At 39.0% G+C, this 17,434-nt stretch overlaps 2 protein-coding genes across 2 annotated transcripts; both read left to right on the forward strand.

Moving 5' to 3' along the window:
- The first annotated feature begins 684 nt into the window (after positions 1 to 684).
- LOC115968224 (vacuolar-sorting receptor 6) lies at positions 685 to 7,280 on the forward strand. The gene is made up of 13 exons (XM_031087544.1): positions 685 to 1,305; positions 2,505 to 3,197; positions 3,278 to 3,366; positions 3,567 to 3,636; positions 4,305 to 4,388; positions 4,480 to 4,556; positions 4,697 to 4,778; positions 5,048 to 5,130; positions 5,310 to 5,373; positions 5,494 to 5,622; positions 6,462 to 6,565; positions 6,670 to 6,784; positions 6,874 to 7,280. The coding sequence occupies exons 1-12, from the start codon at positions 975 to 977 to the stop codon at positions 6,781 to 6,783; spliced, it is 1,920 nt and encodes a 639-aa protein (XP_030943404.1). The 5' UTR covers positions 685 to 974; the 3' UTR covers position 6,784; positions 6,874 to 7,280.
- Positions 7,281 to 11,015: 3,735 nt separating this feature from the next.
- LOC115968225 lies at positions 11,016 to 13,289 on the forward strand. The gene is made up of 2 exons (XM_031087546.1): positions 11,016 to 12,147; positions 12,299 to 13,289. Exons 1-2 carry the CDS (start codon positions 11,971 to 11,973, stop codon positions 12,554 to 12,556), a joined length of 435 nt encoding a protein of 144 aa, XP_030943406.1. The 5' UTR covers positions 11,016 to 11,970; the 3' UTR covers positions 12,557 to 13,289.
- The last annotated feature ends 4,145 nt before the right edge of the window (positions 13,290 to 17,434 follow it).

Below are 17,434 nucleotides of genomic sequence, written 5' to 3' on the forward strand. Positions count from 1 at the left end.
ACCAAATTGATTCAATCGACCAAGATGAGTGGCTAAATTGATAAAAATGAAAGCTTAAAAAAACTGATCTGATAATTCAAATAAAATCAAGGAACAAAATTAAATTTAACCTAAAATTTAATATCCACTTGGAAACTCAAACGAGTATTAATTAGAGAAGACCCACCAAAAGGACCTTAACGACACTGTTAAAGTTGAGGACTTTATTGTTTGACCTTGAAGCTCTACCGTGTTGTTTGGTCACACTTGGAGCTTTTCGATGCGTATGAATATCCATACAACAACCTTTGCCCCTTTAATTAATTGAAAGCTCATTTTACCTTAATGACGTAGAAATAAATAAAAATATTATATTATACTCAAAGGAAAGTACAAAAAAACAAAAACAACCACAAAAATCCATAATTTTATGATTGAGACACGCATTAAACCCCAAACTTTTCCCCTTTTAAACCTCACATATATATATATATATATTTAGGTACTTTTCCCCTTGTATTTTTTATTTATTTTTAAGAATCACTTTTCCCCTTGTATTTAAATAATAATTAAAAAATCCCTTATAAAAAAAATAATAAAAAATATCCCTCCAATTAAAGATTTAAAATCAATAAAAAAAAAAAAAAAAAAAAAAGCAATGATGTTCTCTTCTATGTTCCTACTTCCTAGTAGTTGCAGATGGAAGAAAGTAGTTCCGCTGACTCCGTCCACCACCTTCTTTTCTTTGACGTTTCCTTTACGTTGCTGTTAGATAAAGAAACTTAAAAACCCCCCCAAAGTGAACAACCAAACCAAACCAAACCAAAGCATACAACACAATGCAATACTCATAACTCTCTCTCTCTCTCTCTCTCTCTCTCTCTCTCTCTTCTTCTCTCCACATGTAAAGTCATTTTGCCTCACAAAAACACAACAACCAAAAATATACACACACACACATAGAATACATACATAGTATATAGATTTTGGTTTTGATGATGCTTTTTACTAAGAAAACTTGCATGGATTTTCTTAGAAAGTTTGTAGCTTTGGTTCTTGTTTTAGCAGTTTTGCAATATCATCAAGTGGGTGCAAGGTTTGTGGTGGAGAAGAATAGTATAACTGTTTTATCTCCTCCAAATCTGCGTCATCAGAAGCATGATGGTGCAATAGGGAACTTTGGTGTTCCTGAGTATGGTGGGTTCATGGTTGGCACAGTGGTGTATCCTGAGAAAGGGTCTAATGGGTGTGAGGCTTTTGAGGGTGATAAGCCTTTTAAGTCATCAGACTCTCCTCGCCCCACTGTTCTTCTTATTGATCGGGGAGGTATGTAAATCTATGGCTCTCAGTTTGACTTTTGATGGGTCAGTGTTAATTTTCTTTGATTTTAAAGATGCTTGTTAAGATTTTGATTTATGAATGGTGATTCATGCTGTGATTGTTATTTTTTTGACTTTGCTTGCAACGTCTCTGGTTAAGACTTTCTCTCTGTTTGAATCTTGTTGGATAGAACAGTAGATTCTTTTGTTTAATTTGTTTGTTAAGAACTCATTCAATAAGAATTTTATGAATTTCTTTCATAAGCATGCAATTTAATTATAATTAGATGTTAGCTTTAATTGATTTTGATTGAACTTACAAAGTACAGGCTTATAAATGATATGATTAAAATGATAAATTTTTTTCAATTTTTTTGGATTTGGACTTTGGACATTTGAGCCATGTTTTGGTATTGGCACTCTGTTCTTTTCCCCTGTTTTCCCTTGTTATCACTTGTTTTTATAATCTAGATCATGCCTAACAACCCCAGATGTGAACATTGTTTTGATTGTAATAATTATCCAATTGATGCATACTAAATATGGGGATTCTTTGTCTATTGCAATTCCTGTGTGCCACTGTGTGGTGCAAAATTCATTTTTATTGAAAATTCTCCTTTTATTTTCTCCTTTTTCTTTTTCTCTTATTTTTTGCGTTTACTTTTTGAGGTCAAAGTCAAAGTCTATCCAGCAACTCTTTTCTGTGCATCAATTTGTAGTGAATTTGATAACAAAAACAAATTTCTTAAAAGCTTTCCAATTATATGTAATAAATCCTAATTAATTATAGTACTTTTGTTCATTAAAAAGAGAAGCTACATATTAACAAATCCTTCTAACTATAGTCAAATCAATACCATTTTTTGGATTTGGATTTGTGAGAGTTAAGAAATAACATTCTGAAGATCTCTTGTGTGAGTGCTCAGTATAATATGCTGGGAAACTTCCTTAACTCAAAAGCCTAGGTGAGTGAGTTTGGATGTAAGTATGTTATATTAAAACCCTACACTACTACTACTTGGTGTGAGACTCAATAACTTGAACAAGCACACCACTTATACATGAGAATTCTAACATCCAAAATGTTTCTGCTTGCATTGCAACCATATTTCAAATGACACTTAAATCCACTATGATTTCTTAATGACTTCTTTATAAAAACCCTTTGAGTGTACTGAGTTTTTTTTTTTTTTTTTGCAATTGTAGCATGCTACTTTGCCAAGAAAGTATGGAATGGTCAACAAGCTGGAGCTGCAGCTGTATTAGTGGCTGATAGTTATGAAGAGCCTCTAATTACTATGGATTCTCCTGAGGAGAGCACTGATTCAGATGGATACATAGAGAAGATTGGAATTCCATCCGCTTTAATACAGAAATCTTTTGGCGATAGCTTGAAAGAAGCTTTGAAAAATAAGGAAGATGTTGTCATAAGACTAGACTGGAGAGAGTCAATGCCCCATCCTGATGGGAGAGTTGAGTATGAGTTTTGGACGAATAGTAACGATGAATGCGGGGTTCGTTGTGATGAGCAGATGAATTTTGTGAAGAATTTCAAGGGTCATGCTCAGATACTTGAGAAGGGGGGTTACACCCAATTCACACCACACTATATAACTTGGTACTGCCCACAGGCTTTCACCCTTAGCAGTCAGTGCAAGTCTCAATGCATAAACAATGGAAGATATTGTGCACCTGATCCAGAGATGGATTTTGGAGTGGGCTATGAAGGGAAAGATGTGGTGTTTGAGAACTTGAGGCAGTTATGTGTGCATAGAGTTGCCAATGAGACCAACCGGTCATGGGTTTGGTGGGATTACGTGACAGATTTCCATATTAGGTGTTCCATGAAGGAGAAGAAATATAGCAAAGAATGCGCTGAAGATGTGATAAAATCACTTAGTAAGTACCACTCTATGGTATTTCTCCTTGTATATTCTATTCAAGTTGTGGTTCTAATAGCTTTAATTTAACTGATGCAGATCTTCCCATTGAGAAGATTAAAAAGTGCGTAGGTGATCCTTTAGCTGATGTGGAGAATGAAGTGCTAAAAATTGAGCAAGAACGCCAGGTCTTTCTTTTACCCTTTCCCTCCTTTAAGTAATCCTTCTTATAAAAGACTGCATAGATTCTTTTTGAAGTTGTGTAATTTTTCATTGAAATAGAATAAACACTGTAAGAGATTAAAATGACCTGATTGGATTAATTTAAGTGATTTTCATTTGTGTTAGAGTGTATTCTAATTACTGTTGTTCAATTTTTGTTGATTAGATCGGACGAGGATCTCGTGGTGATGTTACCATCTTGCCAACATTGGTCATTAACAACGTCCAGTATCGAGGTTTGTTGCATAATAACAATGTCTTTGCAGTCATAAAATAATGTGACAGTTTGCTCAGTAACTCTTCACTTCCAAGGCAGAATGCAAATAACTGTGTTTCAACCCTGAGCCTTATGGACATGTGATTCTTAGGGAGATCCATGAGGGTTGTCGCCAGAATTGTAGTATAAGGTTTCCTGAATTTGGGCTAATAAGAGAACTTCTGTTGGTCACCTGCAACATTCTCGTCCTTTTCCCCCCCTTTAAAAATCCAGAAAGGCTTGTCAGTTTTCAAAAACACCATGTTTTTTTTTCCATCATATCTCTCCTTCCTGAAACAATAGGCCAAACATGAATTCAAAGTGGCATCATACTAGAACAACTGGTCACCATTGATCCAAAAGTTCTTTTTTCTATATGAGTGAAAGAAAAGATAAGAAGTGTGCTTTTCTTCTTCTTTAAACGTGTCATGGTTGCTTTCCCATATCAATGCTCCTATTCTTGGATTTTTTTTTTTTTCCATCCACTAATATTCTTGAAAGATATATATATATATATATATATATTCAAATTTAATCCTTGTTGATGTTCTATGAATACGAGTTATTTTTCCAAAGTTCCATGTTATCATTTTAGTATAATATTTACTATGTCATGATGCTAAAATTCTGAGTTCACTTTCTTTGAAGGAAAATTGGAGAGAACTGCCGTCTTGAAGGCAATATGTGCTGGATTCAAGGAGACCGCTGATCCTTCAATTTGTTTAACTGGAGGTTGATGTTCTTATTTAATTATTACTTTTAATTGACTAATGCTTTCTGATTGATTATATTTTTTCTCATTTTCTTTCTGTTATTTAATCAGATATTGAGACTAATGAGTGCACTGAAAACAATGGTGGCTGCTGGCAGGATATAAACACTAATGTAACTGCTTGCAAGGTATACAAAGCAAAATTTAAGAATTCAATCTTTGTAATTAATGCTCCTCAAGAAAACATATCTCTATGTATTATTGATACTTAGCTCCTTATTTATAATTAGCTACTTTTTAGTAATGGTGAAGTATTGTATTTGGACAGGACACATTTAGAGGAAGAGTTTGTGAGTGCCCTATTGTAAAAGGTGTTCAGTACAGAGGAGATGGTTATACATCTTGTAAAGGTACTTTTTTCCCCTTCTGATCAATTGGAGAGCAAGAAACCTCCTGTGAGCATGGGTATATAATCCTGTTTCATGGTGAGGAGGTGTCGCTGTTTTATCAGAGCGTAAAAGAATGTATAGGTTATCATGGTGTGGAAGTTTGAGACCCACATATAACAGCAGTAGAATGCTATTTTGTTGATGCTGTTGCTATGAGTCACAAGTTTTATCTATATAGGATGGACTTCATCCCGTGTATTAGCTACTCACTTTTACTCCTTCACCAACAGGGTTTGGGCCTGCAAGGTGCTCAATAAATAATGGAGGTTGCTGGTCACAAAGTAAAGATGGACTGACTTTCTCAGCTTGCTCAGTTCAGTGATCTCTATACTAATCTTGTACATTTATCAATTGTTGCTTGCTTCATCAGTTCTTTTGATTCATTGTGAAAGATCTGTCTTTATTTTTCCTTAGCGCTTTCCATTAGAATGTATCCCAAGACTTCTCATTTTCTTTTCCATCTTACCAAAATTCTTTTCATATGCAAAGTAGGAGTCCAAGCTGTCAGGTTGTCATTGTCCACATGGCTTTCATGGGGATGGTCAGAAATGTGAAGGTGATCCTGCATCCCACTTTTATTATTTGAGACTAGTTTATGTATATGCTCTATTCTAATGCTTTTTGGTACCTAATATGCTAACATCTATCACCTTTTATCCTTTTGGTTATGCACCAGATGTCGATGAATGCAAGGAACACCTTGCTTGTCAGTGTGATGGTTGCAGCTGTAAAAACACTTGGGGTAGCTATGAATGCAAGTGTAAGGGGGACCATCTGTATATAAAGGAGAATGATGCCTGCATTGGTAAGAAAGCACACTTTTTTTTTGGAAGCAAGATGGTAGATAAGAAAGCATACTCACCTCATGAAACTAAATAACTGTCTTCTGCAAAAGATTTTGTGGTCATCTGCACTCAAAAATATTATGTTCCTAGTACTTTTTTCTCTTTCCACTGTAAATTTCGTATGATTAGGAGTTAAGGCTTTTACTTGATGGTTCTGAGGTGGGGGCTTTCTTAGGCCTAAAGTACTCAATGTTGTCTATGGTCACATCTTTTTTTTCATTCAAGCTGAGCTTCCTAAAAGATGTCGGAAATTGTAAAAGTAAAAATCCTAAAGACAAAAGTCTACGGTCCTTTAAAATATTTGATGTTCTCTCCGAAATTGAAGTGGAATAGTGATTGTGTGCTGAGACTCATGCACATGCACATGCACATGCATAAAGCATTGGAGTTTGGAGGATGTGAACATGTCACCTATATGTCTTTCCTAGATTCAGATTAAAATTATGAAATTGAGCATTTGGAGATCATATGGAAAGAAAAACATTTTGATGTTGTCTATAGCATGTACAATTTCATTTGTTTCCATTAGCCTTTAGAGTGGGTATTCTTCTTTCATTCATATATTTACATGCCAGATAATTCCTTAAAATTCTGACATGAATTTATTGTTACCATAGGAAGTAAGTCCATAATTTTCTATAAGTACATTTATTTATGCTAATATAATTCCTTAAATTTCTGTGAAGTGATTTTCTATATGATTCCTTCAACTATAGAAGAAATGGTTGTCAGTAGAAAGTATGTTGTTTTGACTGTGGGTGATTAATTGAAGATATTTGTTTTGGTTTTTGAATGACAGAACGACGCACTTCGAAATTCGGGTGGTTCCTAACCTTCTTGGTCCTAGCAGCTGTTGTGGGAGCTGGTCTTGCTGGTTATATATTCTACAAATACAGGCTCCGGGTATATAAAAACTCACCATTGACAGGCTATGTGCCCATTTTTTGTTAATTTGTAACCTGGATTAGCTCTATATACTTGCTGAAACATTTTCTTCCCATTTGCAGTCTTACATGGACTCAGAGATCATGGCTATCATGTCACAATACATGCCACTGGACAACAATAACAATAATGATGTCCGAAGTGAAGCTGAACCTTTACGACAAAGCTCAGTTTAAGGTAATAGTTTCTTTACCGTTCTGAGAAATTTTGCATGCTCTATGCTGGCTTGTTCTTACATTGCCTCCATATATTGCTCCTATCTGTAGAAACAAAATCTGAAGGGATCAGTACTACAATAAAACCATCCATACACGAGGACCATTATAATGCTAGCTGTGAATATTCAGTTACATACATTCGACAGCTCTTTGGTAAACAAAGGAAAGATCCAGTGATCTCTTTACAACATCACTTTAGAATGACTCTGAGCTATCTATATACAGAAAATTCCTTCACAAGACATTTCTTCTCTTCTTAAACAAACGCTTACATGTAAATGTAGTTTTGAAATTGAGGAGAAACCAGGATCAATGTAATGATTAATAGAAATAAATAAGAGAAAGGAAAAGAAAACAAAATTAGGATTGGTTAAATAAGATATGGCTTGCTGTCTGGTCATAATTCATAGGAGAATTGTTTTTTTCTTAAATAGAATTTTATACTGCACTCAGATTTACTACCTTGAACAAGTCAATTATGTTATCATTAGTCATGGTGGTTATATTGAAGGTTGTCATTTGAGACAGTGCAATGGTCTAGCATACAAATGGTAAATCCAGATAGCATTACCCTTGAAGAGCTACAATGATTTCTTATTTTCCTTTTCTTCACAGACTATGACAAATATCTATGATTCCAATTATGTGGTTGAACTTATTGAACTGCCTCTCATCATTTTGTTTTCTCTAATCTTCAAGCAATTTCTTACCCAAATCAACACAAAGGCTATCAAATACAGCAAATTAAAACTATACAAAATCAGAAGCAGCCAGGAGAGTTTTCCAATTATTGCAAAGCCTTATGTTGAGACATGTGGCTTTCATGTTTTTGCAAAACGCTTTACTTAATCTTCTTTTTTTTTTTTTTTTTTTTCTTTTTTTGAGATCTGGGGAAATGTTTTTAAATAAAGGTTCTTCACATTTCAAGCTATTATTAACATATCCATATACCTATGTACGATTCCTGAGATCTTGTAGGCTGCCATTTTTAATTCATATTGTGCACTGCATGACACTAACATGATAACATCAATAGCATTTGTTTGGCTAGTTTAGTCATATACGATTTTTTTTACCATATTTTAAATTGGGGGACCATCTAGGTGCGCTTGATTCTATCATAAAAAAGGTATACTTTTCCATTGCTTGTGTTAAAATAAAAGATGTAGGGAGAGAAGAAGAGAACCGCCTTTCCATTGCTTGTATTAAAATAAAAGATGAAGAGAGAGAGAAGCAGAGATCGGAAACAAGGGTTCTAGACTAATATGCTTGTCCAGCATATCAACCATTAGGCCGCAAGCCTTGTATTAGTAAGAAATGGAAAATTATTATATATAAACATAATTTATGAACTAAATTTAATAAAAAATTAAATGACACATTATGGTTCGATCTTGGTTAAATCCTAATTCGATCTTAAAAACCTCTTTTCTCCAGTTTATTGAACATCTTGGATTTCAAAACCATGGTTTACATGGTTTGGCCTAATTGTCTATTGTTGTTCTACCGTGTATCCTAAGGCATATATATATATATATATAGACACACACACACACATACACACACACTAAAGTTGACTAGAGAGAATCCTTTGATAGTACAAAACTAAGGACAATTAGGTTGCGTTTAGGATTTGAGGAAAATTTAGTTTATTTTACTTTTTAACTTATTTTTGCTCTTAAAGTGGGTCCTATTGCACTGTTGACTGGGTCTCATTACTCCAAAAGTCAACTTTTAGTTTTTTTTTTTTTTTTTTTTTTTTTTAACATACTTTCAGTAAAAAAAATTTAGTTTTTTCAGCAAAATAAGTGATTCTCAAACGAATCCTTAATGTTCCTTAATTTTAGTCAACCAAGGATCAAGGATCAGGGTTCAAGTCTCTAAGAGAAAATTTCACACACATATATACATAAAAAAGATAGAGTAGAATTCTATCTTGTAAAAAAAAATAATAATAAAAAAAATAAAATGATATCAACATGTTTTCCTATAATCCTATAAGTATGAACATTCATATGGAATTGATCCTATCCAAAAGCTCTCTTCCTAATGCTTTCGTCCTGTTTCTTCAATTTAAATGGTTCACCTTACAGAATGACCACAGCATCTAGTTGGTGACTGAATGAGATGGTTACCAGTTACCACTTCACAGAATTTGAATTCCATTGCATCTCTATTAGTAGGGGGAAAAAGGTGAAAATGACCTACCGATCAAACTTCAAAAGAAAGGATAGGGGTTTTATTCTAGGAGCACAAAAGATTGTTTTAAGTCCATTTGTTCTGAAATATGAGATAATTCATTTACAATGGAGATATAATATTTTAAGAATATAAAGTTGTATGTAGTGATGCATTTAAAATCAATTATACTATTCTCATTGGTTGAAATGAAGTTTTAAATTATGCAGTATCATAAATATCTTTGTATTTATATATATAAGTGTAAGGACACGATTTTGTAACGAACCTAAACAGTATTGGGTTCGCACGTAAAAAGGCCCAGACAATATGATTTATAGAGCGTGGGTGTAAAGAGCTAGGTTAACTGTGGTCTCCCTTATAGAGATTCGTTCCCATGCATACTAAAAGTCTAAAATTGGTACAGCAATCTTTTTCTTTAGTGATCAAGGCAACTCTTTTTCTCTACTCTTGCTTTTTTCTTCTTCTTTTCTCTCTCTTCTTCTTTTTCTGTTTTCGATCCTTGTCTTCATGCTCTTCTTTTAGTTTATGTACCCCCCGTTGTGCTCCATCCTCACCGCACACGTGTAGGTTGGGTTCAGAGGATTTCTTTCTGTCCTATCTAGCACCCCCTGGAACTTCCTATGGGCAGCTGTAAGGCTGCTTCCTTACTATTCAGGTATCACCTCCACATTAATGCGGCCAGAGAGTTGGTTAAGAGGTCATTAATGCGGAGGCAGCTGTAGTGATAGATATTTGTTTGTCTTATCTCTTTCGTCCTTAGTCGGTCATCCTGTCTTTTACGGTGACCTAATTCTGAGGTCTGGTTGCGATAGGACCACGTCCTAAACGTCCTCGAACGCACACTGCCGAGGAGTATGGTGTCCTCGGACGAGTACAGAACCCTACCCTTGTGATGTTGACTACCATCACCTTCAGTAACCACATTATGACCTGACTTGGCCTCCTCGGACGGATATGCATCCTCGGATGGGTCGCAGGCTCAACATTCCTGAATCAATCCTGAACTTTATGGGCCCATTGATCGAACAGCCCCCACAATAGCCCCTCAAAATCCTACTTTTCGACTCTTCGGGAGAGAATGTGGATTTTGACGTCACAAGCCTGTACCTGTGCGCGTTTTGGGGCATGCCCCTGACGCTTCAGTATCCCGATTTTGGCAGCATTAAATTTTGACAACTCCATTGTCTCCCACATTCGACGGTGAGATCTAAATCAACGGTAGAGGGCTTCCCTTGTTTTGTGAGCGGGAATTTTACCGCCCACAGCCCTCACCTGACTATAAAGGCGTTCCCTAATTAAATCGGTACTTTTCCTTCGATGATTACACGGTTCCAGAGCTCATACATTGAACCTACCTTCTTCTAGTCTTCGTAATCCTCCTGGCGACTACAAATAATCGTATGCTGTCCGAGGCCCTTCCTTTGAACCTGTAAGTCCTTTTGAAGTCTTTACCTCTTTCGTTTCAAGCCCAAAAGTCTTTTCTACTAAGTTTTTTTTTTTAGAAAAATGGGGAAACAGCAGAATCCATTTCGATGTCTTGTTGAGTCCGAGGAGGGTATTAGAAACTTTCGCTCTAAGTACAAGATCCCTCCAACGGTAGGGATGAGGTACGCAGCCCAAGGGGAGTGGGTTGACGCCAGGCAAATTGGTGAAGTGGTTATCCCCATGATCGCCTTTATTGAGGGCGGGATGACTATTCCCATGGGTAGTATCACTAGGGGTTACCTCAGTTTCTTTAGGCTATCCCCCACCCAATGTGCTCCCAATATGTTTAGGATCTTGGGAAGCATAGACACTCTGAATAAGAGAATGGACCTAGTGTTAACCCATCATAACGTGAATTGGGTGTACAGCCTTCATCGCCTAGCTGAGCAGGACTATTATCTCAAGTCGAGATATCCTGAAGTAAGGCTAATTCAGTGCCTCCCTACTTCAAACAACAACCTAAAGGAGGATTTCCTTATTTTCTCTGGGGAAAGGTACGATGGTTTACCCTGTCCGACAGTAAAGGGAACACCAGGTGGGCGTGAAGTTATAAGTCCATAACATTTAGTTTGTGAGCACATTTCACTTGCTTCTATTATTTTTGTATCCTGCAACTTTTAACTTTAGAATCAACGGTTTTGCAGATAGGCGCTACACGAAGCCCAATCTCAGATTAGTCAATAAGGCGAGCCTAGACAGGTTACTGAAAGCTGAAATATACGTGAACGAGACTGATGGTCAGCTTCGGGCAGCACATTTAATTCTTGGCTATACCCTCTTTCTTTCGCATTTCAGGCGCCGAAGTGCGTGATTAGAGCATGCGATCCTCGGCTTCACCGTATCAGTGTTGCCTACGAAGGGTTTCTCGTTCCAGAGGGTATTCCGCTTCCTCAGTACGCACCTCGAACGGAGCCTCTTTTCGTAGCCGGCGTCTCGGCGGGACCTTCTTTACCCTTACCTTCCCTCAAGAAAAAGGGAACAAAGAGGGGAAAGAAAAAGGGAGAAGGCGAGGGGACCGTTGTAGCAGTATCTGAATCCTTGGACGATTTCGGGGTTTTTAATCAGCCCACAAGCCCCGAGGAAGACCCTGACGAGATGGGGATACAAAGGAAACCCCAGAAAAGCTTGCTGGAGCTAATGGAAGGTCAATCAGGAGAATCTGTACCTGCCAAAACAATTCTATCCCAGGCTTCATCCCTTCCAGCCAAGTCTCCTCCTGTCGCTCCTCGCCACTCTCCTCGTTCATCTCCACAACCAACGCTTCCCGACGCTGACGAGCAGAAAAAGCGCAGGGGTTAGAAGGGCAAGGAGGTGACGGATACGAACAAGTCTTATCCCACTCGTGAGGAGGATGACCATCGAGCTGCAAAACAGCAGAAAACTAAGCACCCGGCCACGCGGGGCCAAGAGAAATCTGATTCCCCTCATCCTGAGCCACAAGCGTGGTTGCCAGCACCTATGCATGGTGGGGAGCCACTGCGAGACGATGCATCTATAAGGGACTATAATGGCGGCATTGGGTGTCACGTAGCCTCGGCCATAGAGGAAGCCTTGTTGCTCCCAAAAGATATGGCCGAGATAAAGAACATGAGGAAAAATGAACTCATCCTTGACAACAAACGATATTTGGGCATGGTGAGAAGCTGTCTTTTACCCTGTTTCATTCTATGACTGTTATTCACTAACACGCACTTTTTTATTGATTATAATATTAGCTTCCCCCTTTTTTCTTTTTTCTATTATTATCTTTTATTATCATTGTTATTCTTTTTTTTTTTTTTTACAGATCATCCAAAATACTTTCAAGCTAGATGAGATGCTCAATGCATGCTCCAACCAGCTAGATGGCAAAAGGAAAAGGAGGGTAATGGCTGTACAGACCTTGTCCAAATCCGAGCAGGATTTGGCCGACGCAAAGAAGAAACTACAGGCCGAAGAGGAAGCTCGCAAGAGCGCAGAATCGTTATCAGAAGGCTATCAGAAGCAGGCTGAGGAACATGCAAGGCTTCTACGCGAGACGAATGCCGAGCTGAAAAAGACTTAGGAGCAGGTTCTTGTTCTTAAGAAGCACCTAGAGGAGACTCAGAAACTAAGGGAGCAAGCTGAAAAGCTCAAAGAGCAAGTCGAGAAAGCCAAAATCAATGCTGAGCAGGCAATGAATGAAGCCGAGCAGAGAGGCTACGAAGTTGGGATAGCTGAAACTGAGAAGGTTTTGAGAGCCGAGGTTCCGGAGGTATGCCGCATCTACTGCGCGAGAACTTGGAGCGAGGCCCTTAACCGTGCTGGGGTTGAAGCCTCATCTGAGCTACGTAGGCCAGAGAACGTATATTACCCCGAGGCGATACGCCCCTCAACTCCTCAACCCTATCAGGGTGATGCTCCTTCTCTAGTTATTAACCTTAACGAGGAGGTTTTGCCTCGCAATTCTCCTCCTCGCGGCCAACTGGAATCGACGAAAGTGGGACTTGCCCTTCCAGGAGCTTCCTCAAACAAGATCACCACCGCTTTGGAGGCATGGACGGCCTCCCATGGTTTTCAACAAGAATTGGACTCCACGGTTCTACCAACTGGGGGAATTACCGAAGCCAAAGATGACATTGCAACTTCGGAGGCAGACCTACCCGCCAGCCAGACCTCCCAGATCCAGTTGAAATTAAAAAAGTAAAGCCCGTTTTGTAACTTAAAAATAGACACTTACTAATGAATTTTTATGCTCATTTACTTATTGTTCTAGCGGCTCTATGTTATCTTTACACTCATTCACTTCGTCGTTGTAATTTTGTATGGATTCCTTTTGACCACCTTCTTTATTGAACGCCAGTCTTACGTCCAAAGCTCTCTCTCCGACTCCACAATGAATGTTTTAGAGTATTATTTCCATCAAGTTTATGATTAGAAGATTTATCACAACTTTCTTACCGTTCAATTATTCAATATACAACATAGAAGGTTAATTTCTACCGAGTTTGCGGTCCGAGGACCTGGCATAACATAGTTTCCGTTTAACCATTCAATTGTAAATTACAGGATGTTAATTTCCACTAAGTTTGCGATCCGAAGACCTGGCATAACAAAGTTTCTGTTTAACAATTCAACGTAGATCACAAGATGTTAATTTCCACTAAGTTTGCGATCCGAGGACCTGGCATAACTCAGTCTCTGTTTAACAATTCAATATAAGTGATGGGATGTTAATTTCCACTAAATTTGCGATCCGAGGACCTGGCATAACTCAGTTTCTGTTTAACAATTCAATATAAGTGATGGGATGTTAATTTCCACTAAATTTGCGATCCGAGGACCTGGCATAACTAAGTTTCTGTTTAATAATTCAACGTAGATCACAGGATGTTAATTTCCACTAAGTTTGCGATCCGAGGACCTGGCATAACTCAGTCTCTGTTTAACAATTCAATATAAGTGATGGGATGTTAATTTCCACTAAGTTTGCGATCCGAGGACCTGGCATAACTCAGTTTCTGTTTAACAATTCAATATAAGTGATGGGATGTTAATTTCCACTAAGTTTGCGATCCAAGGACCTGGCATAACTAAGTTTCTGTTTAACAATTCAACGTAGATCACAGGATGTTAATTTCCCCTAAGTTTGCGATCCGAGGACCTGGCATAACTCAGTCTCTGTTTAACAATTCAATATAAGTGATGGGATGTTAATTTCCACTAAGTTTGCAATCCGAGGACCTGGCATAACTCAGTTTCTATTTAACAATTCAATATAAGTGATGGGATGTTAATTTCCACTAAATTTGCGATCCGAGGACCTGGCATAACTAAGTTTCTGTTTAATAATTCAACGTAGATCACAGGATGTTAATTTCCACTAAGTTTACGATCCGAGGACCTGGCATAACTCAGTCTCTGTTTAACAATTCAATATAAGTGATGGGATGTTAATTTCCACTAAGTTTGCGATCCGAGGACCTGGCATAACTCAGTTTCTGTTTAACAATTCAATATAAGTGATGGGATGTTAATTTCCACTAAGTTTGCGATCCAAGGACCTGGCATAACTAAGTTTCTGTTTAACAATTCAACGTAGATCACAGGATGTTAATTTCCACTAAGTTTGCGATCCGAGGACCTGGCATAACTCAGTTCTGTTTAACAATTCAATATAAGTGATGGGATGTTAATTTCCACTAAGTTTGCGATCCGAGGACCTGGCATAACTCAGTTTCTGTTTAACAATTCAATATAAGTGATGGGATGTTAATTTCCACTAAATTTGCGATCCGAGGACCTGGCATAACTAAGTTTCTGTTTAACAATTCAACGTAGATCACAGGATGTTAATTTCCACTAAGTTTGCGATCCGAGGACCTGGCATAACTCAATCTCTGTTTAACAATTCAATATAAATGATGGGATGTTAATTTCCACTAAGTTTGCGATCCGAGGACCTGGCATAACTCAGTTTCTATTTAACAATTCAATATAAGTCACAGGATGCAAGATTACGGGATGCATAATTGACGTAAGTTAAAAGAGAATATTTGAATTAAAACTCCTTTACTAGTAATAATACCTCTTGAGATTATTTACATTCCTAGGATGGAGTACAAGTTTTTCATCTAGGTCCTCTAGATAGTAGGCCCCTATTCCAGCTACAGAGGTGATCCGATATGGCCCCTCCCAATTAGGTCCTAGTTTTCCCCAATTTGGATTCCTAGTGGCCCCCAGGACTTTTCTCAGCACCAGATCTCCTATGGCCAACGGCCTCATCCTCACATTGCTATCGTAGCCCTGCTTGAGTTTATGCTGGTAGTAAGCTAGTCGAACCATCGCGCTCTCCCTTCGTTCTTCAATCAGATCTAAACTTTTTCCTAACATCGCATCGTTATTACCCGAAGAGAAGGTACTGGTCCTTAACGTCGGGAATCCAATTTCCAGAGGAATGACGGCCTCTGCCCCATAGGTCATGGAGAAGGGAGTTTCCCCCGTCGAACGTCGGGGTGTTGTCCGATACGTCCAAAGCACATGTGGCAACTCTTCCACCCATTTTCCTTTCGCGTCATCCAGTCTCTTCTTCAGCCTGCCCATCGCCTTGCGGATAAGCTGGAGTGGAATATCTGTTCCTTATTCCCAGTTCTGAACAATATTCCCTGAAGGCATTGCTATCGAATTGGAGTCCGTTATCCGAGACAAGAGTTCGAGGAATTCCAAATCGTGTAACGATGTTCCTCCAGACAAACTTCTTCACATCTACGTCTCTGATGTTCGCCAAGGGCTCAGCTTCGACCCATTTAGTGAAGTAGTCTGTGCCTACCAGCAAGTACTTCTTGTTTCCTATGGCTTTAGGAAAAAGGCTGACAATGTCCAGCCCCCACTGCGCAAAAGGCCAAGGGCTTGAGAGAGGGTTTAGAACTCCTCCCGGTTGGTGGATATTCGGAGCATATCTCTGACACTGATCGCATTTCTTAACGTACTCCTGCGCTTCTTTTCGCATATTTGGCCACTAATAACCTTGCGTGAGGGCTCGGCATGATAGAGACCTTCCTCTTGTATGGCTTCCACAAAGGCCCTCATGCAATTCTTCCAGGATTGACTCTGCCGACTCAGGAGGCACACAGAGCAGGTATGGCCCAGAGAAGGACCGTCTGTATAACTTCTTATCCTCGGATAACCAATACCGAGGAGCTCTCCTTCGTATTTTCTCAGCTTCCGCCTTATCTTCGGGTAATATATCACTTTCGAGAAATTTTAATATGGGATCCATCCAGCTTGGCGACAAACTAACTTGGCAGATTTGGCAAACCTCCTTTTCCGATGAAGTAGGAGTACACAAGTCTTCGACGATAATCACCCGGGGGAAATTTCGTACTAAAGAGGTGGCAAGGGTCGCCAAGGAATCAACGTGGGTATTTTCACCTCGTGGAATATGTAATACGTCGAAAGACTCGAACTCCGTCCGTATATGCCTAACCCGGTCCAGATACCCTTGCATCCTTAGGTCTCTGGCCTCCAACTCTCCGGTCACCTGGCCGACTACCAGCCTCGAGTCTGAGAATAGTTTCACTGCCTTTCCACCCATTTTATGGACCATGCTCATTCCCATTATCAAAACTTCGTATTCTGATTCATTGTTAGTAGCCGAGAACCCTAGTCTTAGCGACTTCTCGATGATGATCTCTTCGGGGGATATCAATACCAATCCCAATCCAGCTCCCCGTTGGTTCGCGGCCCTATCCACGTAAACTTTCCATACAGACCCTCCTTGTGCGGATATCATGCCAACCGATTTTTCATCCATGTGATCTTGACTCCTACTAATTTCCTCAGGGCACTCAGCGAATTCAGCCACCAAATCAGCGAGGACTTGGCCTTTTACAGAGGTGCGGGGCATGTATTTGATGTCAAACGCACCCAGAATCGTGCCCCACTTGGCAATTCTACCAGTGTAGTCAGCACTTCTGAGTGTGGACTTAAGAGGCAGTTGGGTCAAAATAACCACAGTGTGAGCTTGAAAATAGTGCGGAAGTTTACGTGTTGCATGGACCACCGCTAATATGGCCTTCTCTAATGACAAATACCTCACCTCGGCTTCATGGAGGGATTTACTTACATAATAAACTGGCCTTTGGACGCCATTGTCTTCTCGAATCAAGACGAAACTAACTGCGTGAGGAGCTATCGCCAAATAGGCATACAACACCTCATCCACTTCAGGGCTAGACATAATAGGCGGCCTGGACAAGTAATCCTTCAACTGTTGGAACGCTTCGGCACACTCCTTGATCCATTCAAATCCTTGCCACTTATGTAATAGGCGGAAAAAAGGATGACACCTCTCAACCGACCTAGAGATGAACCGATTCAACGCAGCAGTCATCCCAGTTAGTTTTTGCACTTCTTTTGGATTCCGAGGAGCTTGCAAATCGTTAATGGCCCTAATCTAGTCTGG

Source organism: Quercus lobata, chromosome 11 (assembly GCF_001633185.2).
Source record: "Quercus lobata isolate SW786 chromosome 11, ValleyOak3.0 Primary Assembly, whole genome shotgun sequence".
NCBI lineage: Eukaryota > Viridiplantae > Streptophyta > Magnoliopsida > Fagales > Fagaceae > Quercus > Quercus lobata.

Bases quoted from the DNA above. Each gene is read 5' to 3' on its own strand.
- LOC115968224 (XM_031087544.1), top strand. From the start codon at position 975: ATGATGCTTTTTACTAAGAAAACTTGCATGGATTTTCTTAGAAAGTTT. The intron at 1,306-2,504 runs GTATGTAAATCT...TTGCAATTGTAG, and splicing joins TCTTCTTATTGATCGGGGAG to CATGCTACTTTGCCAAGAAA. The intron at 4,557-4,696 runs GTATACAAAGCA...GTATTTGGACAG, and splicing joins CTAATGTAACTGCTTGCAAG to GACACATTTAGAGGAAGAGT.
- LOC115968225 (XM_031087546.1), top strand. From the start codon at position 11,971: ATGCATGGTGGGGAGCCACTGCGAGACGATGCATCTATAAGGGACTAT. The intron at 12,148-12,298 runs GTGAGAAGCTGT...TTTTTTTTACAG, and splicing joins ACAAACGATATTTGGGCATG to ATCATCCAAAATACTTTCAA.